A 25486-nucleotide genomic window follows, 5' to 3' on the forward strand; every position below is an offset into this window, starting at 1 on the left:
ACCAACAGATGCCAAGTCCCAATCCATGCCCTGCATGGAATTTCTCCAAAACATAAACCTGAGGCATCTGAGATGGTCTTACAAAATGTCTGGTGAGTGTTGTCATTCCCTCAAGCCCCAATGTCAATGTGCTGCAACTTTTTGTGGAACTCTGGAGCTTTTCCTTCCCCACAGTGAAATTCTAATGCCTAGGAGCCAACCTGTCACATATTGGATAATGTGAACTGTTTGGGGGAATGGGTTTTCAGGCTGTGCATTCCTTTCTGGGTTGTGTAGTAGGGAAAACAAAAAGTGTTTTCTGGGAACAAAGGGCTGGCAAAACCCTACTGAAAACATTTAGGGAAAGAAAAAAAAGAAATTTGCTTTCTTGAAGTAACTAATTGAATGTTTGGTTCATGTTTTTTGTTGTGGAATGTTTTAGGAGCAAATGAAAGATGGGTAATTCCTCGTTTTAGGGCTCTGGGTATTTCCAGGAGTGTAGCTGAGGCCAACCCATGCCCTCTGGAGCTGTGTGCAGGTGTGTCACACACAGGGGGTCAGAGCAGCCCTGCTCCCCTGGATCCCACAGATCCCACAGGGCAACTGCACAGCTGGGGCTGCCCACTGCAAGTGAAGAGCCAAACTTCAAACTCACTGAAAGGAGGGAGAGATCTGCTCTCCTCACCTGAAATGAATCAGAGCCAAGCCTTTGTGACCTTTCAGTCCAACCAGCCAAGGAATTAAACAAACAACCAAGTGAGCACACACCAAAACGCCTTTCACTTAGGGAACAGCTGCTCCAATGGGGTCAAGCGTGCCAACCCACAAACCCAGTAGGCACAACCCGTGGTAGAGGGCTGGTCCAGCTCCTGGGGACACTCACAGGTTGAACTTCAGCTGCAGAACGCTGAGTGACAGCCTTGGGCTGGCCCTGGAAGTGCTGACTGACAAACCCCCAGTCCTGCAGTTCCCCTGAGTCATATTGACTTGTTTATCTTCCCCAACCCTTGTACAGCGTGGGTTTTTTATCTCAGCACAGGAAATGGTTTTGGTTGTCACTTGTCAGATTGAAACCCCATGAACAGAGTGTGTTAATTACAGAAATTCTGCAATAAAAATCCTTTTCCTTCACATGGGTTTGGAGCAGAGATGAGATCGTGCAGTGTTGCTTATTTGTACTGGTTTACTGTAATGTTAAATTACCTGTCCAATAAATAAAAAGACAAATAAATGGCTGAGACTTTTCAAAATATTCCTCCCTTTTTCAAAGGGAGGAATTTCTACACTTGACAGTGTCAGGCCCTGGAAAATGAAATGGATTTCAAAACTCTGACCTGTATGTGGTGTTTAGGACGTAGACATCCCTGGCAGGGAACTCCAGGATATGGAACTTGGCTAAACCCTTCTTGTAAGCTTTGATTTGTAAAAACCTGGTTTGTATCTAAATTTAAATAAAGGATTTGCTAAGTTGGTGAAATCACTCAGCTGATGAAGACAATTCCACCCAGCCACGTAATGTCTTCAAAGATATTGTGAAAAAGCTTTAAATTAATAATGGTACATAATGAAAAGAAATCTGGTTCCAGCTTGGATTGTGTTATAGAAAGATTATTGTTTCCCAAATTATTTAGAGAAATTTCCTATTTTTCAGGGCTTCAGAGGATTTTCTGTCAAGTATTGTAAACAAAGAAATTGCTTAGAAACCAACATGGAATTATGAACAAAGGGATAATGCATTTTCTCTATTTCTATCCCTAACTTTAAAAAAAAAAAAGTCACTGAAAGTGACATAAATTAATAAAGCCAGTAGGAGAATGGTGACTTTAACAAAGAAAAAAAAAACCCTACATAAAACTGAAAAGAATTTAAGCAAATGGAGAAACCTCTCCTGTGTTCTTATTCACAGCCAAGTTTGATGCAAGCCTGTTTGTCCCTCCCCAGCTGAGCCTTTTTCCCTGTGTCAGCCTGAACCCTTCCCATGCCTCTGGCACAGCACCTCTGCCCATCCACCAAATTTTGCAACAAGCCTGCTGATAAGGGAGGAATTTCTACACTTGCCAGTGTCAGGCCCTGGAAAGTGAAATGGATTTCAAAACTCTGACCTGTATGTGGTGTTTGGGACGTAGACATCCCTGGCAGGGAACTCCAGGATTTCTCGTGTAGGTCTGACTCTGCTGTCTGGGTAAAGCTTGACCTGCAGCAGCTCTGGGGTTAGGCAGTAGTGGGGGTTCTCTGGAGCTGGAGATATGTCTATCTTCAACTGAGCTGCAAGAAGAAAGGGATTTTATTCATTAATACATAGAAATTAATTCTTAAAAGCATAATTGTGCTTTGTTTCTTCAGGTTAATATCCTATATATTCATTCATTGATATCCTATATATGAATTTAATGAATCAACAAATGATAAATTACAGCTGAAGTGGATTTGTTAACAAGTATCAGTGGATCCAGCTGATACCTAAGGCAACTGGGGACCAGATAGTAAGAACCAACAGAAAATAGGCACTTTAACAAGGCATAGATGCTTTTTTCATAAGAAATCTGGGGAAATGCAGTCCTGATAATGCTCCTTGGAGGCCCAGCTATTGTTACAAACAAAACTCATCAGAGGAAAGGTTGAAAAACCCTGAGATTGGTCAGGCTACAAACCAGAGGTGAACTGGGTGAACTGATCACAACATTCAAGTTCTTGGAAGGTTGTGGTCACTGCCCCAGGCCATGGCACACCAGAGTCACATTAATTTGCAGCATGATAATTTTGCAAAGTTTTCTTAAAACCTAACCTGGCTGCAAGGCAAACTGAGAGCTGGGGAGATGGTCCAAGGAAGAGGCAGGATTGCTGTCCCTGGAGAGCTTTAAGAGCAGGTTAAGTAAAGTAAATATTGTCAGGGATAGCACAGGTCAGGGACCAGCTTCACTGAGGTGTGCCAGGGTTCCTATTCCCCTTCTCAAACAGAGGTGGAGCCTGTTCCTATTAACCAGGAGAGAGATCTCCTTTGGGATAGAGAGTGGGAAACAGAGGTTCCTGGGTTTGGGGTTTTGGGGTTTGCATCCTCCCCTCACACACTCCACCCTGAGTGTGCCAGTGACAAACCTGCCCCATCACACCTTCCATGCTCCTGCTGCCCAGGGATTGCTCTCAAGGATTTCCTTGGGGTGCCTGGGGGAGGAACCAACCAAACACCTGAACTTTTGGGCCCAGAAAGGCTGGCTGTGTGGGAATTGGAAAACCAGAAACTTCCACAGACACTGAAGGGTTTGATTTACACAGAATCACAGAATTATTGGTTGGAAGAGACCTCCAAGATCATGGAGTCCAACCCAGCCCACCAGCCCCAACTAAACCCTGGCACCCAGTGCCACATCCAGGCTTTGTTAAACACACCCAGGGATGGGGACTCCAGCACCTCCCCGGGCAGCCATTCCAGAACTTTATCACCTTTCTGGAAAAAACTTTTTCCTAATATCCAAATTATATTTCCCTTGGTGCAGCTTGAGACTGTGTCCTTGCAGCCTTGGAAGAAGCTTGGATTGATGTGAAGCTACAATACACAGACATTAAATGGAAAATCCATGGACTTATGGCTCTACAGTTGTAAGAAAGAATATGCCTTAAGTAAGAAACTGCATTGCTAAGATGGTGAAGGGTTTATAATGCAGGGGTGTGGTTGTACAGAGTAAGCAGAGTTTAGAAGTTATAACAGAAGCATTTGTGTGTACAGATAGTAGCCATTGGGTAAAAGTAGAGGTAAGTACTTCAGTGCAGTAGAAGTAAGCAAAGGTGATAGGTTAGAAAAGCAAAATACACCCTGTGGCAACTGTCCGTTGGGTTAGAAAGTTATTTATTGCCTTGCAACAAAGAACTTGTGACTACAATGGCCAACAGCTTGCTCCTTTAAAATCTCACAGCCTGTGAGCCTGATGTTTATCTGGGCAATGAATGGTTCTTAGCCCCACGGTGGCCCCATTCCCTCATTAGAAGCAGAGCCAGTGGCAGCTGCATACCTGTGATGGGTCTGAGCCTGCGCAGCACCGACGAGGGGCGTCTCATGTCAGCCAGGAACTTGTACAGGTCCTCGTCGCTCAGGCGATCCCCCTCCTGCTCAGGGGCAACATTTGGTTACCCAAACACCCTCCAGGGCTGCCAGAGTGAACAAAGCCTCCCACCCCACAGGCTCTTCCCTCTGACACCCAACTGTCCCCTCCCAGAACAAGGTGTTACCATTAATGTGTTAAATTACACTGCATTTCTCCCTCCTTTCCCCGTCCTTCATCCCTTATTCATCACCCTGACAGCTGCAGGAACTTTTAATTGAAAGCCTTTTCTCTCCCCATTAATATTATCTTTTTCCAAACTGGAAATGGCTGCTAAGAGATTTCCCAAAAATACCCATTTTTTAGCAAGTGTAATAGTTTGAAAAAGTATCTGTCACTCAGGAGGTGATGCTCATTCCTTCTCCTCTGCCCTTCCTTTGGGATGAGCCCAGAACAGCCTTGTTTTTCTTAACCTAATCTAAATAAAAGGAAAAGCAGGAAGTACAAGGAGTCTGTTGTCAGTCTTCCTCATGCCCATTCTAATAGCTCAGAGTTTTGCTATTTTTGGAAATATTACAGAAAATGGGACTCTGCCACCCAAAAACAGAAGATACCTGATTTTAAAGGTAAGAAATCACAATATAAAAAAGAAAAAAAAAAGAAGCAAATGGAATGAGGAAAACACTGGGTAGTGTTCAATAATTATACTGAACAGGAGAAAAGGAAGACAATAAAGAATCTGAAATTTAAAATCTTAAATTAATGTTTGGCAGTTTTAAAGGACAAATAAAATAAAATGAGCCGCTTCAAAGTAAAAATAACCTCAACAAAGTAAATAAATACAATGTTTTGTAAATCATTACTAACTTCGTGACCAGTTTTTCCTTGACTAGATGTGACATTAGGCAAATCTTGGAAAATTTTCAGCTCATTACTTTTTGCTAAGCTTAACTAAAAAATTTATTCCCTTTATTCATGTTTTCCACTGCTCAGGAAGATCCCAAGCTCTGGCTAAGAGGAGCTGCCACTCAGCAAAGCAGCACAAGCAGAATACTTTTATTTTCCTCAGGTATCCCTGGATGTGTCCAGGGAACTGATGTCAACCTTAAATCACTCTGAGGAACTGGAGTCACTATTACCAGAATTAATGTATTATATAATACTATGTAATGTATAACTTAGGAATTGGAGTCTACTACCAGAATTAATATATATAATATCATATTATGGAATATATAACTTAGAGGAGGTTTAGATTAGACATTAGGAAGGAATTGTTCCCTGGGAGGGTGTGAGGCCCTGGCACAGGTGCCCAGAGCAGCTGTGGCTGCCCCTGGGTCCCTGGCAGTGCCCAAGGCCAGGCTGGAGCCCCCTGGGACAGTGAAGGTGTCCCTGCCATGGCAGGGGTGGCACTGGATGGGCTTTAATCTCCCTTCCAACCCAAACCAGTCTATTATTCCACGATAATTGATAAATAACATAACAAACTCAATGCTGCTCAAAGCCTCCCTGCGACTGGGGAGCAGAAATCGAATTAATCACAAATTAATCACCCAGTGACCTCGCACCATCCAATCCCCCTGTCCCAGAAATGACTCCTAGGTGGGACATTGCCCTGCCAGACCTGTTTGAAGAAGTTGGTCACTGTCAGGGTGGCTGGCCTGAAGCTGCTCAGGTTGCAAGCCTCGTCCCCACTCGTGGTCCTCTCCAGGGAGCGCCTCCCGACGATGCTGGAGTTCCGCCGCTCCGACCACGACCCTTTACGTTCTGCCAAACACAGCAGTCAGAGGGAATTAAAAATAAAGCAGGGAAAACTACAGTCCAAGAGCCTACTTTGGTTCCAAGCAGGATTCCTGGGGAAGGAAGAACTGCTTCCTTCAGAGCAGGAGAGGGAATGATGCCATGAGGTGACAGAAGAGGCAATCCCGCTCCAGAGGCATCAGGAGGCTGTGGAGCACAGCTGACTCCTGCTCCCCTCCCAGCCACCTCACCCCAGTGCCTTCCTGCTGTTATAAAAGTCTTTATCATGCTGAGATTTATGTATTTCCCTCGCTCTGAAAGATGATGAAGTTGGCAGTTTTGGGGATGCTGAAGAGCAGTTTCGGATGAGCTATGTGGCTCGCAAAGATTAATCCACTCCTTTGGAAAATGTTCATCAGCCTGTAATGCTCCCTCAGTCTCACAAGCCTGGTTTTAAATAATATAACAGATGGTTTGCTAGTAAAATCCTTGAAAGATAAATCCATTTGTTATCATGGACTTTTCTGGTTTAGTTCAACCATGACCCCAGACCATCAGAGTAGGGAGAGGAAAGCAATAAAAGGAGCAACAGCAGCTACAGGATATGAATCAAAACCTCTGGATTTGCCCACATTGGTTCCCTCCTGCACATTCCCTCCAAGTCCTGTACCTCCTGTGCCAACTTCAACTTCTGTGGAATCTCTTTCCAAGCTGCCAGCACTGCTCACAATGTTCATGAGGTGAATGGCTGTCCAGGCAAAAGGCATCCGGTACTTCCCCAGTCTTTGGCAAAACTGCTCTGCCTGGCCCTTCAGTTTTTCCAACTTTTCCTTGTTCTGTGAAGAAAATAGTCAATCCAAGAGGTTAAAAAGAGAGGAACGAGGTCAGAGGTTCACTCAGCAAAATCAGTGAGGAATGATGGTGTCTTTTCTAACTCCCAATGATTTGTGTGTCTGTAGCACCTTCCAGAGGAGGAGCATCAAGTGCTGGGAAAATTCAACTTCTGCTTCCCAAAAGAGGCCACCAGAGGACAGTCAGAACAGTCTTTATGTTCCTAACCCTCCTGAACAGCCTGGCAAATCCCAGTGATCCTTCAAGAACATCTGAATTTTCCCCTGTGAAGTCTGAAAGGGCCTTTCCTAATGTGATTTTATGCAGGAGATGCTCAGATCATCTGGAGCTGTGTGGGAAACTCAAAACACTCCTCAAATAAATACTATCATACTCATACTCATTTTGCCAAGGAAAAAAAAGGAATAAAAGAGGATCTTTCCATAGCTCTGCATGTTAAAGAGCAATTTTTAGAGCTTTAGGGAGGAAATAATTTATTAAGAGGTTGATTAAAATGAACAATGCATCCAAACTGAGCAATGGAGAGGGCTGGGATCACAAGAAGGGCTGGAGCCTCTGCTCTGCCCTTCACCCAGCCCTCATTATCACCCTTGGATCTCCACCTGGCCCAACCCAACTGCACACCAGATTAGGAACCATTTTGGAGGTGCTTTTAGACCCAGGCAGAAGTGATGGGGTTAAAGCTGCAAAAGCAGTGGAAAAGTTGAATTTTTTACTGCAGATTCCCATCCAATGCTGCCTTCCCTTGACCCAGCTGATCCTTTGGGACAGGGAATCACAGATGACTGAGTTTGATGGGAACCACAAATCTCCCCTGACAGCCACAAAATCTGCTGACCTTTAACTACTCCACCCCAATAAGGCATCAAGACTCAAAGGTCTTTGGCTCTTTTTTGGCCTTTAGAATGGGATTAAATTCCTAATTAAAAATGGATTCTTTTAAAGACAGGAGCAGTATCAAGAGTCCAAGGTCAAAGAAAATACATTTAATTTTTTATCCAAACACCAAAAAAATTCTTACCTTTGCTGCATCAGATTCTTTAAAAATCATATAAGGCTCTGCACACTCCCCAATATCTCCCTGCTGTAACACTTTTTCCAGCTGAGAAAGGAAAATGAACCATTATAAGGACATGGATCCAGCAAGGATTAATAAACTCAACAAGCACAAGGAAGAAAAAATTCTTCCACAGGAGCTGGAGCCTGGTGAGTCCTTGTGTAAGAAGCATTTCCTGCAGAACCTTCAGACTGCCTGAAAATCTGCCTTGAGCTCCCCTTCTGACCACAGGATGATTTTTACCCAGGTCCAGCCAAAAATCTTGACTCAAACACCCACCTGAACGAGCAACATTTGTGCACTCATTGAACCAAAGGAGAGAACAGAGAATAACTTTTATTTTTGTGTACTTTATCCCAGGAGGGACCAATGTTGCATTTTATTTCAGTTATGGATCTCACTCTCTTGGCAATTTCTGCCCTTAAATACATCTGAAGATGTGGCTGAGGGGCGTGGATCCTTTTTGAAATGAGATTCAGATCAATAGATATTTTTAAATCACTGACTTATCTGTCATTTTAAGGAGTCAGCACATTGTTTGATATGAAAACCAAGGTCAAGCCCCAGAAAACTGATTTATACCATCAAGCAAACCTTTGTGCTCTCTCCGACTTCAGTGCACTGAACTGGTTGTTACAAAGGAACTGAAGTGAGAATATCTGAAATAAAGCAGCACTGTTTACACTTCTGAGAACAGAACTTCTGTTTTACTTGAAATAAAAACCAGAAGGCCACAATAATTTCAATTTCCCTGGCATTTCTTACCTTTATTACTAGAAAGACATCTTGGGATGGGTAGGTGATAGAAAAGATGGCAGATCTGGCCAGGGTGGAAATAGCAGCAGGGGGCACATGAGGCCGAAGCATTCCCTTCATTTGCTCAGAGTTTAAATCAAAGTAGAAATTCTCTGAAATCTAAGGCAGAAATTGAGTAATTTCAAGCATTAGTTATGTATTATTTTTTGTAAAATCTTCATGAAAAATTTTAAATTCTTTCTAAATACATGTTAAAAACCCCTCGTGTCAAACCATGTATGAAAAATAGGAGAAAAAATTGAGTAATTTCAAGCATTAGTTATATCTTTTTTTTTTTTGTAAAATCTTCATGAACAATTTTAAATTGTTTTAAAATACATGTTAAAAACACCTCATGTAAACCATGTATGAAAAATTTTAAAAAATGGGTCGTTTCAAGCATTAGTTATATCTTTAATTTTTTGTAAATTCTTCATGAACAATTTTAAATTGTTTTAAAGTACATGTTAAAACCCCCTCGTGTCAAACCATGTATGAATAGAAAAAAAAAAAGCCTTTTTGATTAAAAAACCAAGGCAAGACAGTGAGAAAGAAAATGGAGGAAACACCAGAAATAAAATTTCCTCCAGCTCCTCTAGGGTGTGCAGCTCCACACAGGATTAGGATAGCATTAGCATTGTTAGCCATCAAAATATCAAAATAGAAAGAAACAAAGAAAAAATAACACCCCTTGAAGGACAGACACTGAGCCTTCTACCCTGAAACAGCAAATCCTTGACTGCAAAGCTTCAGAGCCAAAAAAGATGTGAGCAGGTTATCAACACCAGAGGTCAGTAAAGAACTTAATACGTTAGAGCCAAAAAAAAAGGAGTAATGAGATGATAAAATTGGCTTATGAAATGTGATTTAAATATTAAACAAAGTTCACATAATATTCCACATACTCTCATCTACATAACTTAAATCTCAATGCATGAAATTCAAATCTTAAAGAGATAAATGTCAAAATGCATATTTTTAACATTTTTCTCTCCACTACTGCTAATATCTTGAACAAGGAAAACTAAGAGACTCTTTAAATATTAAATACAGAACATAAATAGGTGAATAAATGTATTTTCCATTTCCTATAACTTAGATCTTGAAAAGACTCCTCAGTTTTGTTTTGATTTTAGCAACTTTAGCATGCATGACTTTCTGTGCTTTATTGAAGTGTTGCTTGGACCCATGCCATGCTGAATCACCAAAAAGAGATTAAGAAAGTCATAAAAACCTCACCTAAATGAAAGGTTTCAGTTACCTAAGTTCTCTCTGGGGAAGAGACTTTTGAAAGCCAAAACTGGACTACATATATATATATATATATGTGTGTGTGTGTATATATATATATATATATATAATATAAATATAATATGTATGTGTGTATATTATATATATGTATGTATATATATTAAATATTTATACATATAATATGTATATAAAAATAAAAATATAAATATATATATATATATATATATTCTGATTTCAGGCACTCACATATTAGATAATATTTTAGGAAAGTATTAAATCATATATTAGATAATATTTTTAGGAAATTTTTATACCTCAGCTGCTTTACCAAGAAGAACACACAAGGTGGTTCATGAAATGCCTTCATCATTCTTCCAACCTCTATGTCACTGTCCTCTTAAAGCTTTGCCACCACAATTAATTCCTCCATTTTTTGTGTTTAAATTTCAGTGGAAATGTCACACTCCAGTCATTAAAAACCTACCTTCTTCTTTTCTTTAACATCATACAAAGCCAAACTTGCAAAAATGGGCTCAATTTCAATTTCAAATCTTGAAAGAAGGAAACACAGAATCAGTTTGACCTGCATTTTGTCAGAAGGAATGACCAGCCCTGTCCCCAAATCCTCCCTGGGTGATGGGGACTGACCCCAGGGCAGCTCCTGCTCCAAAGGGATTTTTTTCCCAATTTCCATCCCACTCCTGCCCTGCTCCCTCCCACCAGGGCCATCTCAGGGCTCCCTGGACCTTCCAAAAGCCATTTTAACTCACTGAAAGCCAAGCAAAGCAGCCCAAAAGGCTCCTCAAATGGGCAGGAATTGTTAATTGGGGTAACTGGAGCACTCAGCTCCCCTGATGCCCTGGAGAAGCCAATTTCCTGTGTTTTCCCAGATAAATGGCCAACTGCTCCTCTCACATCCAGGGCTGCTGCCTCTGGATATCAGGGACACTTACTTTGGCAATTTTCACAGTTGACTGCTGTCAAAAAGTCACAAAAACCCCCTTAGAAAGGTGCCAGCTCTTCAAAGTGACTGTTATGCAAATTCCAACCCTCCCAACAGGAACACTGACCCACCAAACAGAGCTGAACTTATTGTCAGAACACCTGGGGAGTCACAGGAATTTAAAAACATTCAAAACCTGCCCCTGCACCACAGTGAGCAGGGGCTGAAATGCCATTTTTGTCTGCACAGCCTCCCCACAAAATCCACGTCCCCTCCACACCCAGGCCTTGCAGGGAGCTCTCAGCTTCAGCCTGGAACTCCTCCTTCCAGCAGGGACACCACCACCAAACAGGTGTTTTCTCCAGTTTTGCAACAAAGCTGAGATTAACCTGGAAATAACCCTGCTCAGATCATCTGAGCTTTCCCCCTGGGGAAAATGTCCTTGTTTTGTGCCACTGAGATGGCACAATCTTGGATTACATCCCAAGCACAGGCTCAGAGACTCCCGGGTACACAAGCAAACATGGAGCCGGGCAGATTTGCCGTAAATTTGCAGTCAGCAAGAGATGCTTAAAGAGCAGAAAACATTAATTTCCAGCATCTAACTTATTTATGCTAAAGACACCCTCCTTTGGAGGGAAAGCTGCACTGCTACTGCATATTATGTTGTTCCAGTTCATAAAAGGCTGCAAAATCAGTTCATCTCTATGGCTATATTAGGTCCTGGAGTACTCTACGAGCAGGAGAAATGTCCCACACATATATCTCAGTTATGAGCAGCAACTGGAGCTCTCTAATAAGAAGGGTTGACCTAACTGAGGACACAGAAGATGAATACAGCAGTGTGGAAAATCAGTTTTGTACTTTATTTCTCCAAGGGAATAACAGTAAAATTTTACCTTGTGTTATTAGAGAAGAGTTATAGGCAATGAACCAGCTGCAGGTAACCCTATATTCAGGAGCTCCACTTCATTAAACTTGTTTAACAGGTTTCTATTCCTCCAGTTAATGCTTACTAAGTATATAAAGTCTTCACTCTTAAAGGGACACAGTCAAGGTTGTTGAGCCTAAACTTTGGCAAATCTTTGGCTGTCTTAACGTTTTTAGGGCTCGAGCATTTTTAATCGTTAAATTTAATCTGACATTTCCTGCTTAGGGAGGGGAACACCAGTGAGTGGCCAACTTCAGAGCCCTGGGGGAGCGTGGTGAAGCCTCATGTCATGTGCCAGTGACATGGAACAGGTAGAGCTGGAAAGCAGCAGGGAGAAAAGCCAAGGGAGGAGGATATTTCCTGTCTCATCAACCTGCAGGAAGTCTCGAAGGTACAACTGTGTAACTCAAGCTTTACAAAATGAACCTGGAAGCCCAGGACCAAACAATGCAATCACCCTTCCAGGGCAATAAACAAGGCAGTGGAGTTATTCCAGATGCACGTGGATACAGCAGCAGATTTAAATTCTGAATTTGTGCCTGTTGGAGTGGTACTTACTTCAGGGACAAACACTTCACCAGGAGTCTTTGGCCAAAGTGTTCTTTGGGTACTTCAGGGACACTGAGTCTCTCTATGGGCTCCTCCTGGAATTAAGAGACACAACCCCTGTACAAACCACCAGCAGAACCAGGAGGCAAACACATCTATCACTTTTTTTCTTTTAAGACACAGCACCAATTTAATCCGAGGCTTCCCAGGACGGTGCATTCATCAGCAGCTATAAATATGCTAAATTAAATCCCTTTAATGTTTCTACATTACTGGGGATTGCATAACCAGAAGGGAAACCCAATCTTCAGAAAGTAATATCTATGGGCAAGACAACACTCTGAAAAACACAAAATAGCTGCAGCTCTCATGCATGTTAAACACATGTTAAACATAGGTGATCTTAAATCCTTTCAATCCCTGGCAAAAATACCTCATCACTCAAAAATACCTCATCAGGTGCTGGGTGTAGTGCAAAAAGCTCCTTATGCCTGCTGGACTTCCTCTGGTCCTCGTTGTGGTGGTCAATCTCCTCGTTGGGGGTTCTGTCCAGCAGGTTGGGGAGGAGGGCATCGGGCTGGGAGTTCTTCAGGTCGAAGATGCTGCAGGCCCAGCTGCCCCGGGGCGTGTCGTCGATCGACATTGAGCGGCGCTTGAGGTCATCCTGAGAGCCAACAAATTAAAGCAACTTCTAATGGGAAAAGGACTGCACTTTTAAAGGAGCACCATAAATTAGGTTTTATGGAGCAGGGTTTTAAAGGCACATTACTTGTTCATCCTGGTAGCTGTTGCCATCAGGAGCTTCGTCAGACTCGAAGACCTGTCTGGGGAGCCCTTTTTGCCTCTCCTTCTGTTTGTCCAAGGTGTTGGGGTTGAACCCAGTTCCCAGCTTGTGGTATCTGCAAACAGAGGATTTCAACCACGTTCTCAGCAGCCCTTTTGACCCTGACCCTGGAACAAACCCAGCATTGTCAGCGTGGGTGCTCCCGAGGCAGGAGCTGCTCTCTGCAAACACAATCTCCAGTCAGCTCCACTGGAGCTGGGGCATCATCCAACAGCCACTATTCCAGCACTACAATGTGACTCTGTTCATCTATAAAGCCACTCTGGGTGATGTCAAAAGGAGGATTATCAAGGGCCAATTAAAGCTGCTGTAAAATGTGCCATTGTGATGCCAAGCTAAAAACAGGCCGGGAACACGAGGGCTGAAGGCCAGTGGTTCTGCTGGAGCAGGAACTGGCTTGAAGCAGATAAAATGATTAACTGGAAAACCAAAACAGCAACTCAGGAAAATCCTGAGCACCTCTGGAGAACAATTTTCCAACCCTGACTAAAACAAGTGTCTTCACACAGCATCTCTGTAAGGAAAGTGGGTCCCTCAGAGCCTTCCAGAGTGTGAGAGCTCCTACAAGTGAACAGGCTGCCTGCTGTGCTGACAGGAGCAGATCTCTTTGACTAACAAATTTTTGGGTGCCAAATGGCACCAGGTCTGTATTTACACACACACACATGGGTAGAGGCACGGCCTCCCTGCAATACTCACTCCAAGTCAGTTCCTGGGATCACAGCAAGAATGAATTGTTCTTACCATGCCCTGGCACTAAAGTTACCACAGAGGGATGCTCCAGACATTGGAAAACCATGGAAATGCTAGCAGCAAATAAAGGAAGGGAAGAGAAAAAAGGAGGGATGCATTTTCCTTGCTAGGCTGTAATTCTTGAGAGCTGAACAATAGGATCTGTATAATCCTCACCTGGATGTCTGCATTTCCATCACAGCTCCACCAACAACTGCAAATTATCTCTAATCCACACCTGACTTCCTCAGTCTAGCACACAGAAATTATGCCATAAGCTTGAAATCAGAATATGCTAGTGGGTTTTTTTCAATATCATTTTCCAATATCATTAAAGGAATTACTGAATGGGTGGATTTGCCTCAAAAACATTTTGGTTACAAAAAACTGGAGGCAGAGATGGACATAAAGATTATTTCCCCTGGGGTGGGGAAGAAAAGGATGGAATGTCACAAATCAATTCAGCAGTTCTTCCAAGAGCTGGGGTTTGTGCCCCTGGAGCTAGCCAGAGGACTTGGAACCATCCAATGGGATGGATTAAGAGGAAATTGTTGGTATCCTTACTTGAAAAACAATTCAGTCCTTCTCAGCTGAGCCTTTGGGTTCTTCCCCTGCTCCAGCAGCAACTCTTCCATTTCTACCCAGTGCACTGCCATGATTTTATCCAAGCAGAATGTGCTTTGACTCTCAGAAGACAAAACCCCACCAAATAAAGCTCATCAGAGCAGGAATCACGGCCAGGAGTTCCAGGTACCCATGGAAGTCACTGAGAAGCCAGGAGTGGGTGGCTGGGTGGGTCACACTGTCCAGGTCTATCCAAGACTCTGCTGCCAAGGCTGGGAGTTAATAAAGCATCTCCCTCCCTCTTGGATTCCTTTCTGGGTGGGTTGTTTTTTTTTTTTTTGGTATGAGATTACAAAACACTTTTTTATTAGGTCGCGTTAGCAGCACCAATCACATCCTGAGCATCCCCTGAAGTGGCTCTCAGGACAACATTAAAGCAGTGAATTGTAGCAACTGCCACAAGGGCAGAGCTGGAGCTGCAGCCAAGTCATTTGTAGGTGATGCACATCACATGGATCACTCACTCCCTGACAGCAGCTCTTGAAGTCATCACACTTCCAATCATCCAGAGAGTCCCTGCTCCAAGTGAGCCTCTCAGAACCCTTCCTGCTAATTTGCATGGAATAATCAATGCATGCCCATCCTCTGAAGTGTTAACTCATTAGGTAAATGTTGTGATGGTTCAAATATTAACAATTATTTGTCTGAATAATGTACTTTCACCAAGTCTCTCTGGGAACCAATGGAAGCTGCAGAGGGCACCTTGTCTATCAGATGGTGGTGACTCTTTCATAAATCACTGCAAAATTAATGCAACTTGTCTCTAAAAAGAACTAAAACCAGATGGAACAAAGGAAGAAACAAATGCTGAAAATAATTTTACTTGTCCACACTCTCCAATTGCTCTACCATGGCAAAGGAGCAAGTGTGGACTGAAATGGCCAAGATTTTCCAAACTGCCCCAAGGGGTTTTGACACCCAAGATCCAATTTTCCAAACACAAAGCATCAGTTCAGCTGGATCAGGCAATGAAAAGCCAGAGCACATGGAATCAGCAGCCAGGACAGTATTTTTGAGCCTCCTTATAACGCTTGGCCAATATTTAAATGTGAACTTCAGGTGACAAGCACCAGAGGGTTTCTCACTCACTTTCTGTTGACGATGGCCCAGTCCTCCGTGTAACTCCTGACGCAGTCCCTCACGTGCGGGTCCATCTCGCTGTTAAAAGAACAAACAGCAAAGGTCACAGAGCTGATGAGGATTTCCCAAACACATCTTTCATTCCCTGGAGCACCCCCACGGTGAGCTGGGGTCCCACCTCTCCTCGGGCACGGCGGACACGAGCGTGCGGCACTCGCGGGGCGTGGACACCACCTCGATGTCATCGCGCGGAAACTCCAGCAGGTCCCGCAGCGGCCCCGACTCCACGGCCAGGGGGTGGCTGTTGAGATATTCCTCCAGGTCCACAGGCTCCACAGCTTCTGTGAGAGGCACCTGGGGACACAAAAAGCACCACGGGGCTCACAGCGAGGTGAACAAACACGGGAGGATCGCGCGCGCCTTTTCTGCTCTCTTTTTAAACCAGTTCTTCTGCCTTGTAGGGGGGCTTGATGCAACAGCAGGTGATTAATCCCTGGTGTTAACCTCAGCTAACACATCACAGAGCTGCTTCTCCTCTCTTAGCTTTTATCTGCTGTTCCTCTGCGTGTTTCTCTGGTGCCTACCATCACCACCTAAAAAATACAGCTAGAGCCAGAAAAGGTTACATCTATTTCCAAGAAATACAACAAAAGGAAACTTGGTACTTTATTTGCCACCTATCTGAGGCTGGATTTGTTTTTACCAGGCTCTGATCACAAAGGGAACCTTGATCCTGATCCAAGATGCAGGAACCCTTCCTCCCCCAGGCAGAAGCCAGAGCAAGGCCTGATTTACCAGGAGCTCAGGCAGCCACACAGCTCTGAGGACTAACATTATTTTGAATTAAACCACCTCTCTGGGGAACACAAAACACAGTGTTCACCTACCACAGGTACAAGTTTAACCACCTCTTGTCCCTGGTATTAGAGCCTTCAGTGCCACAATGACTCTGCCCATGCCAGGAAGGGACACTGCCCTCAATAAAATGGATGCTTAAAAATCATCTTTATTGGGCACAAAGCCTTTACCTGAAGCACAAGGAATGACTGAAAACGTGCAGGAAAACAGGAGGTTTCACTGGCAGTGCTGATCTCACCACCCTGAGCTTTTTTTAGATACATTAGAAGAAACTTTGCATAAACTGGGTACATACTCCCATTGCATAACTTGTATTTTTACATATCCCATTACATAAATACATATAAATATTCTGATATGAGATCATTATGCTATGAGGCTATACATAAACATAGACATTAAGAAAATGAAACACTAAAAACAAGTTTTGAGGAAGCTGTCTCTACAGCAACTGAGAGATTTCCTAGAATTCCCTGGCACATGCCAGTGAGGCTGAGTGTTTTAACAAGAGCCACAAAAGTACATCCAAATTCAGCAGTCTTCTGACTGAAACTTCCCCTTTCCTGCCATCCAGATGATTTCTGTGGGACAAGGAACTATCCTGTAGCTCGTGCTGGAGATGACTTTATAAAGAACACTTGGCACTTCAGTTTTAAACTTCTCAGAAACATTCAGAGATATTCTGAATATTTCTGCTTATCAGGAATATTGCTATACAAATCCCAAATTCCAGTTACAAACTATTGCCAACAAGTTCTGAAATTAATCAGCTTTTTATTCAAGGGAAAAGACTCAGCTAATACTGAAAGAATCTCCCTACCACAACCAACCTCAATAAACACTGCAATTTTCCTACAAGGCAAACCCTTCAGCAGGAAACCTGTGACTCCAAGGAAGTCAGGGAGTTGGACCAGGTGACTTTTTGCCAGATAAGAATCTGGTTCACCAAAAAAAAAAAAAAAAGTGATGGCTGGAAATGTGGTATTTGATTCTGTAATTTGGGTAAAACAAACAAATTAATTTCTGTGTAAGGAAATATGGAAAGAATCAGAGAAGGGTTGGAAGGGGCCCTAAACACCAGCTCTGCATGGGCAGGGACACCTTTCAAAAAGAAGATGAAGATCATCTCATTAACCTCACAACCTTTTCCCCCCTTTTTATCCTGAACTCTTGAAATGGACTCAAAGTATGTGATTTGGAGATTCTGGAGAATTCTGAAAACACAAACCAGACACTTTTCACTGTTTCCATCACTGCAGCACTTGCCACGAGCAGAGCCTGTCACTGCTGCTGCCACACACAGCTGGGATGTCACCACCCCACCCTGCTCCTCACAAACAGCAGAGCAGCTCCACTTGGCACCTCCAGACCCCTGACAAATGTCACTGAGGGGTGATGCTAGAACCCTGGTTACTAAAAGTTTTAAACTTTCTGTACTAACAAACACTAACTCCCAAAAGAACACTACATTTAACCTAACACCGTAAAAAAAACCTTCCAAAATAAAATAACAGAACTAAAATTTAAGTGCATAGTTTAAATAAAAGTGTATAATATCACATAGGAGAAAACTTAAAATTTAGAATATAACAATATATATCAACCAAGACAGAAGTTTTTGAGCAAAAGCTAGTCCTTCTTTTTTACCTTCTTCTTCATCTTCTTCTTCATGAGTTTAGGTAATGTTGTGTAATTAAATAAAAAAATCCACATTGCCAGTCATGAGTAGTTTATTATTAAATTAAAAATAAAAATAATTTAAGTACAATTTCTTAATTAAACAGTTTAGCATCAAAAAACCTTATTAAAAAAAACACACCTCCATTTTAGCTTGTTAAAGAAAACTACTACAGAACCCACACTTTGTGAGACTATAATATAAATGAAAACTGATAAACATCTGAATCCAAGTAAAAAAATATCATTTCACCATTTAATCCCAACCCCCCCAAAAACAAACAAACAAACAAAAAAACCCCAAAAAATCAACATTAGTGGTGCCCTGCATGAGGATGAGGATGCAACTCATGACCCTCAGAGGGTGACAGCTTTTCCTCAAGGAATTGCCACAGGTGCCTGCTTGTTCCCAAGTGCTGCTGCTCTGTGCCAAATCTCCCCTTCTACTGACAAACCTCAGAACCAAAGAGGAGGAACCACCCAGCACTGGAGACTCCTTGCAAATGAAGCTAAAAGTAACAAAATGAGTAAAAAATCGTGGGCAAAAGCTCCAGAAGCAGGGGGTGTGCAGAGGTGCTGGGAAAAGCATCCCCTCACATCCTCCCCTGGCCAGTGCAGAGCTCCATCCATGCTGCACCTCCCAGAGGGGTAAGGAAGCCTCAGGCCATGACTTAAAGCTGTTTAGCTGACCCTGGGTTTAAGCTCTAACATTTTAAGAATTACTTTTATCCCTCTTTCTGACCTGGGATCTTCCAGAAGTGAGCTGCTTGTGCAAGTGCTGTGTTTTAATCTGCACAAACTCGTTTGCCTGTGATTCTCTAACACACAGGAACCTACCCTTCATCCTCATCCCTTCCAGCCTTTCCACCCCACTCATCCTGATAAACAGAATTACACAAAAGATGAGGAAAAGCCTCAGTATAAATGTATAAATATGCAGAGCTCACAGGGACATGCAGGACCGAGGCTGTCACAGGCCAAAACACACCAGGTCCCCCCATCCATCCCTGCATTTCCCATCTCAAGTTGTCCTTGTCCAAGAGCAGCACTGGGATATGCTGGACAGGAGATGAAGGAAGGGGCCATGCCAGTGAAAATTCACCCAACCCAGAAAGGCAGGCAGTGCTCAGGGGCTCTCTGTGCACCCTGGGGGGTTCCAAGCCCTTCACACATTTCAGAATTTGCACATCCCAATTTTCCACTTTGTCTCTTTGGGTTACTATTGTACCATGAAGACGTAAACAAACATAACAGTCAAAGCCAGAGGTCTGTGTTAGACTCACCATCTGTGCAGCCAGAAATACTGTCTAGCACCTGAGTAAAGAGGCCAAACATAAATCCATGGCCATGGAGAGGAACTACTCGGTGTCAGACTATTGGCAGACAAAAGGCAAGAACATTATTTTGGGCTTCAGATATTTGTGGGGGAAGAAGTGATGAAAGAGGAGGAGGAGGCAAGAAAGATGAATAAATGCACCAAAAGGGAAATGAACCTGAAAGATGTCCCCATGTGTGAACAGAACCACAAGAGCTCCTCTCAAGGCTCTTGCTGACGATGGTTTAACCTTTCCCCAGCGCTGCTCCATGCTCCAGCATTGCCCCAAAGGCTTGGATGGGGACAAGGACACACAAAATAACCAAGGGTTGTTCCTGTGTTACTTGGGCAAAGCATCAGCCACCTGGAATTGCCACACAAACCCATCAGGTGGAACGTGCCCACTGAAGCAGCTGGACAAGCTCAGGTAAAGAGCAGGTGGCCCAACCCCATCATCCCAACCCCGCTCACTGCTGCTGGGGGAGCAGAACCTGCTCTGCCATCTCACCTCCAGCCCAGCTGAGCCCCTGTGGCACCAGGACAAGCAAGAGCTGACTGCCCTGGCCTGCAGGAGCTGCCACTGGGCCACAGCTGATCCCAACCACCAAAGGAGTGCCGGTCCTGTCAGCTGCACGGGAAAAGGTTTGAAATCTGCTGCAGCAGGAAGGGGCAACAGCTGAGGAGGATAAAGCTGGGCTCCCCACAGCCCTGCTGGCCACCTTCAGTGCAATCCTCATCCTGCTCCCAGGAAAACCTTCTCCATTCCTCCTGGTGGCTCCAGGGAAGCAACAGAGGGGTCTCCTTCACAAAACACAGCCAGCTCTTCCTCACTGGACTTCCCAAGGCAGAAGGACAACGCCAGTCAAGTATTTGCAAACATGCAGACCACCTAGCAACTGATCCCAGCATCCCAGAGTGGTTTTGCAGGAAAGGACCTTAAAGCTCATCTTGTTTCAATCCTGACACCTTCCAGTATCTCAAGTGGCTCCAAACCCCAATGTCCAGCCTGGCCTTGGGCACTGCCAGGGATCCAGGGGCAGCCCCAGCTGCTCTGGGCACCTGTGCCAGGGCCTGCCCACCCTGCCAGGGAGGAATTTATTAGTATCTAATCTGAATTTCTCCTCTTCTGGTTTGGAACCATTCTCCCTATCATTGTCTGCCTGTGTAAAAAGTCACTCTCATTTTTTCTAAGCCCCCTTTCAGGGCTGAAAGGCTCCAGTGTGGTCTCCCCTAATAAACCTGATGGGGAATACTGGAGTGCTACTGCAGGAAATCCTTGCCAGGGGCTCCATTTCTGTTGAGTTTATTAAGACCCTCCAGAAAACAAAGTCTGCAAGAGCCCTGAGCATCTTCCCCACCAGGACCATAGAATAATGTAAATTAACAGCAAATACATGCTTAAAAATATGCAGAGGAATGCTGCTCCCAGAATTGCTGCTCTTTAAAAAAATACCCTTTGATTTTGTGCAGGCTGTAATTACAGATGAAATTTTGGACAATTCCCTAACCCGGTTTTCACTCAGTTTTTATCCCAGGATCAGGCACTGCCACCTCACTCATGGCAAGCACTGTTCTGTGCCATTAAAATCTACAGGGGGACAATGTGGGGAGAAAGGGCAGCTGAGGATGAGTAAGAGGGGCATAACCTGCTCCCTGGCAGCACAAACACTGTGTTTATCAGAGCACTGATAAACTCAAAGCACAGAACAAATCACACAGGACTCCCTCTCTCAGACTTACCCTAACCCCAATCAAACCCCCCACCTGGAAACAGATATACATTAAAAATACCAATTCTGCATGTCCTTAACCTGAGCACAGACATGTCCAATCAGCTAATTCAGACAGCAGCCTTGATTTGGCTGCTCTGGCCCATTGAACAGGCAGTTTCCAGAGGTGCAGCTGTGCTGCTGCAGCTCTGGCTCTCAGCACTTGCAGGACAAAGCCCTATTTCACAGGTTTACAGCTCTCCTGCAGTGGGGACACTCGAGCTTCCTTCTTTAAGGTTGTGTTATTCTTCACTGTTACATCCCCTTAAAAGCTGGAAAATCAAACTGCCTTTCCTATCGACTTTGCCCTTCTCCAGACAGCAAACATTGTATTTTTGTGGAGATTTAGTGCACATGTCTCTCTCCTATTTATTTCCTCCTTTTCAGCACCTACCTGCATCATCATCATCATCATCACTTCCAAAAGCACCTGCACAAATCTGCAGGAGCCTCAGAGAGGGGATGTGGCATCACTCCATGGAGGGTAACACAAACCTTCACTACTGCAGCCAGGCATCCCAAAGGGATAACAAAGGGAACAAAGGGATAAAGTGCAGGGAAAGCTACACCCAGGGCAAGCTCACACAGGGAAACAAAAAATACAATGCAGAGGTCAGGTTTGTACAAGACCTGCACTGTGCAGGTAGCTGAAGGCTCAAGATCCTGGGCACTGCCCAGCAGCTCAGTAACAACTAGGGCAGAAAAAGGGACAATTATTGTCTCCATCTCACAGGAACTGACTGAAATACAGTGCCCTGACATCCACAGGCATTCCCAGGTTTGCCTGGAGGACTTCAGCCCATCCCTTCCCCAGAGAGCCAGCTGGGCACAGGGGATTGCAAGCGACACACTCAAATCCCTGCTAGGACCCTGCAGACTCTTCCAGCTTGTGTATGACAGCACAGCCATGGAAAACAACATTCCCTCCCATTTCCTCCTCCCTCCCTCACCTCTGCCCTCCCAGGCTGTCCAATCCCCCAGGGAGGGAGCCCCAGGAGCACTGAGAGGTTATGGCATGGCAGCTTGGCAGGATGCATCTGGCACAACAAGGGTCTGAACCCAACAGCTGTGGCCCAGTCCAAGCCCAATTTCCCTTTTGGCTCAAATAAGATGCATCATTCCCAAGGGCAGAGCCCAGCCCCTGTGGGGATCAGCACAACTGAGGGCTCTGTAAAAATGACAATGGCAAAGTGTGCAAGGTTGCTCCTCCTGCCTCCTTCCTGTGTGGGAGTAGAACTCCCTGTGAGGATCCCATAAGGGACCTTGAAAAATTAACCTTGCAGAGAGCTCCTCATCACAGGGAGGATCCTGACTGCTATTTTTACTTGGCAGCTAAAGCACTTCTTCAAAATCAGGGTGATATTTCTTGCCAATTTTGAAACCAGGACAAAGTTCCATCTTAACTTCTGTACCTCCTTAAGTATTAAGCGATTTATAACGTGCTAAAACCGCAACAGATTGTGCCAAAGCTCCAAATTCTAAATTAATACCAACTTCCCACCCACTGCCTTCCCTGGGCAAAATCTTGGAAGGACAGAAGCAGCAGATTAACATTTCAAAGCTGAGCCCCAGCCTATCTCTGGGTCTCCAGGGCAAACAGGCACTGCCCTTGCTGAGCACTCGGGAATGCAGATGGCCTGTGCTGGCTGGGGCAAAATCCTGTCACCCTTCAAGGGATACTGGGATCTCAGGGAACAGGAGTCAAATCTGATGTACTGCAGGGACTCAGAATAAATCTGAGAACGTAATATGCTAAAAAAAAAATTACAATTTGCAGGCAGGTTAAAGAAGGTAACAGTAGAAAGAAATGAGCTTGCTAAACAGAGGCAGTGGATTTATTTTTAAGTGTGAACTACAGGCAAGTCACTCTAAGAGTGAAACATGAGCAGTGTAATATTAACCACTGACAACACTCAAGTAATGAAAAAACATGTTTTACTTGCAAAAATGACATTTTCTTTCAACTAAGCACTCCAAAAATAACCCAAATGGATCCAAATTCAAAGACTCACACATTTGTCTGCTGCCATCGCTGCATTTCAGAAAACCCATGCTCCTGATGCCTGGTGAGCCCAGAGAACTCCTGCATTTCATTTTTTGGCTGCATTTATAATAGATGGAAATATTCAAATGAACCAAGGGGATTCCAAGGCAATCTCTGCTTTCCATCAACCACAGGCAGCTCCCCAGGCTCAGCAGGGATGGTGACACCTCCCCAGCCATAAGTGCAGTCATTACCTCCCCACTGCCTCTGGAATGCAGCTCCCTATCTCCTGCCCTGCCTCTTGCTCCTGCTTGTGCACGGTGTTCTGTGGGATGGCATCACCACAGCTGATGGAATTCCTTCATTTCCAGACTGCAAACCTGCCCCAAAAATGGCTGTAAGCATTCTCTGTGTCTGAAGCCTCCATTTTTAAACCTGAAAACATTCAGTTTTAAGATCTGCATTTTGTGAGATCTGCAGTGTGTGTCAAAATTCTATCACAGTGCTTGATTTAGAAAAAGCCTCTAATGAAAGGAAATGGATTCTCCATCCCTGGAAGTGTCCAGGGCCAGGTTGGACAGGGCTTGGAGCACCCTGGGACAGTGGAAGGAGTTCCAAGGTCCTTCCAACCCAAACCAGTCTGGGATTCTGTGAAATAATTACAAATATACCTGGCTAAAGAAGGATCCTACATGTAACAAGTAACAGCCAGTCCCAAAACCAGTGAGATGCTTTATGTACAAATAGTGCCAGGTTATTTGCTGTGATAACTGGCTGCTAATGTAGAAAGCCATTTGGGTATAGAAATATTAATATTAATCAGAGATTAATTAGTTATCTGGGAATACTAAAGCAATTTCTTAACAACCCTAGAAGACACGAGTTATGCCTCCAAGGACGGGTAAGAAGACAAGACCTTGATGAGTAAGAACTGTGTAATTTCACCAAGAGTATTTGGAGAACACAAAGACTTTGACACCGAAAATGCAAGTGCTGAGACTCATCTTGGAGAGTCTCCCTCTGACAAATTGTGACAAAAATGAAAGCAGAAACTGAGACAGCGACAGAGAAATGAAAAAGCCAAACAGTTTGACCAGAGACTGCAGAAAAATCACAGATTTCCCACTTTTGGCAGAAATGTTACATTAGGCCAGGAGAGATGGAGCCCTCCAGGCCCTTGGGGCTCACAGAGGCAGAGCCTGGTGGCCCTGAGCCCTGCCAAGCACAGAGATGCTCTCCTGAGTGGGAAATCCTTGGCACTGGCACCTCTCAGCTCCCAGGGGACACCTTCTGCCCTGCAGGGAGGGATGACAGGGCTGTCCCATGGCCTGGGACACTGCCAGGGATGGGGCAGCCCCAGGGCAGCCTGGGCCAGGGCCTCAGCACCTTCTGAGCAAAGAAATTCCCCTAACAGCTAACCTCTGGCAGTGGCAGCCATTCCCTGTGTCCTGTCCCTTGTCCCCAGTCCCTTCCAGCTCTCCTGGAGCCTTTTAGGCTCTGGAATTAGCTCTGAGCTCTCCCTGGATCCTTCTCTTCTCCAGGCGAGCACCCCCAGCCTGTTTGTTAACAACTACTTGCTATAACACTATTTAGTTAAGAGTATTGATCTCTGCTAACACTGCTGAAGTTATTGCAGAGACTTCCAGTGGGCAGCAGAGTCACCTGAGCAGGTAAAACACCCCTGCCCTGTGCCACAGGCTCACTGCTGCCCTGTGCCATGGCATGGGAGCACTTTCCTGAGCCACACAAAGTGCCTGCACCAGAGCAGAGCTGACTGTGAGCAGCCCCAAGGGGAGAGGCAGGCAGAGGATGTGGATGCCTCTCCCATCCTCCCCTGCCTGATGAGGATAAACCATCCAGCCAGGCAGGGCAAAACCTGCAGGAAATACAAATAATGGGAGGCACCCTGCAGCCTTCATCAGCCCTGAGACAGCACAAAGACTTGGCTCATTCTCCTTTGCAATTTTTGGTGATAAAATTACTTGGCTCTGAGCGCTCCAAAATGCCCTCTCAGTGCCACACAGGACAGTGTCATGTTTTCCTTTGCTGTGCTTGCCATTCATTTGCACAAATCACCTTTTCTTCTTCTCCTAAATTACATTAAAATAAACAATGGAAATGTACAAAGGAACCTATATTCTCTTGCTGAATAATTAGATGCTATCTTTGAATACATGGCCAAAGTCTGACATCCAATAAATCCAAGACAAAGGCTCAATTAGCCCAGATAATGCCCATAAAGCCAGCAGTGCTTTACAGAGATATGTAAATGTCAGCACCTTCATTTTACAGGAGAAAATGAAGTGCTGAGAGCAGCCCTGGTCAGATCAGATCACATCCAAGAATCCAGACCCCTTTATTCCCAGACTAATTAGCATCTCTTATAACAGTGTTCCTTTACATACCAACAATCATCTCTGCTGTAACATACATCAAAAAGCAGGAAATATCACACCCAATCCCTTGGAA

General features: G+C 44.3%; 1 protein-coding gene across 12 annotated transcripts in view; it reads right to left on the minus strand.

The window, feature by feature from the left end:
* Positions 1–25486, minus strand: part of DOCK7 (dedicator of cytokinesis 7) — a 96685-nt gene that overhangs the window by 57507 nt on the left and 13692 nt on the right. For all 12 annotated transcript variants that reach the window (XM_036387771.1, XM_036387769.1, XM_036387773.1 and 9 more), the window contains exons 3-14: positions 15593–15768; positions 15424–15492; positions 12904–13033; positions 12586–12798; positions 12144–12229; positions 10196–10262; positions 8431–8580; positions 7630–7710; positions 6427–6592; positions 5641–5783; positions 3987–4080; positions 2082–2244 (exon numbers count right to left, since the gene is read on the minus strand). In XM_036387771.1, the coding sequence (XP_036243664.1) occupies positions 2082–2244; positions 3987–4080; positions 5641–5783; positions 6427–6592; positions 7630–7710; positions 8431–8580; positions 10196–10262; positions 12144–12229; positions 12586–12798; positions 12904–13033; positions 15424–15492; positions 15593–15768 (1538 nt within the window). The remainder of the gene's footprint in view (positions 1–2081; positions 2245–3986; positions 4081–5640; positions 5784–6426; positions 6593–7629; positions 7711–8430; positions 8581–10195; positions 10263–12143; positions 12230–12585; positions 12799–12903; positions 13034–15423; positions 15493–15592; positions 15769–25486) is intronic.

The sequence above is a fragment of the Molothrus ater genome, chromosome 9 (genome assembly GCF_012460135.2).
Source record: "Molothrus ater isolate BHLD 08-10-18 breed brown headed cowbird chromosome 9, BPBGC_Mater_1.1, whole genome shotgun sequence".
Classification (NCBI taxonomy): Eukaryota; Metazoa; Chordata; class Aves; order Passeriformes; family Icteridae; genus Molothrus; species Molothrus ater.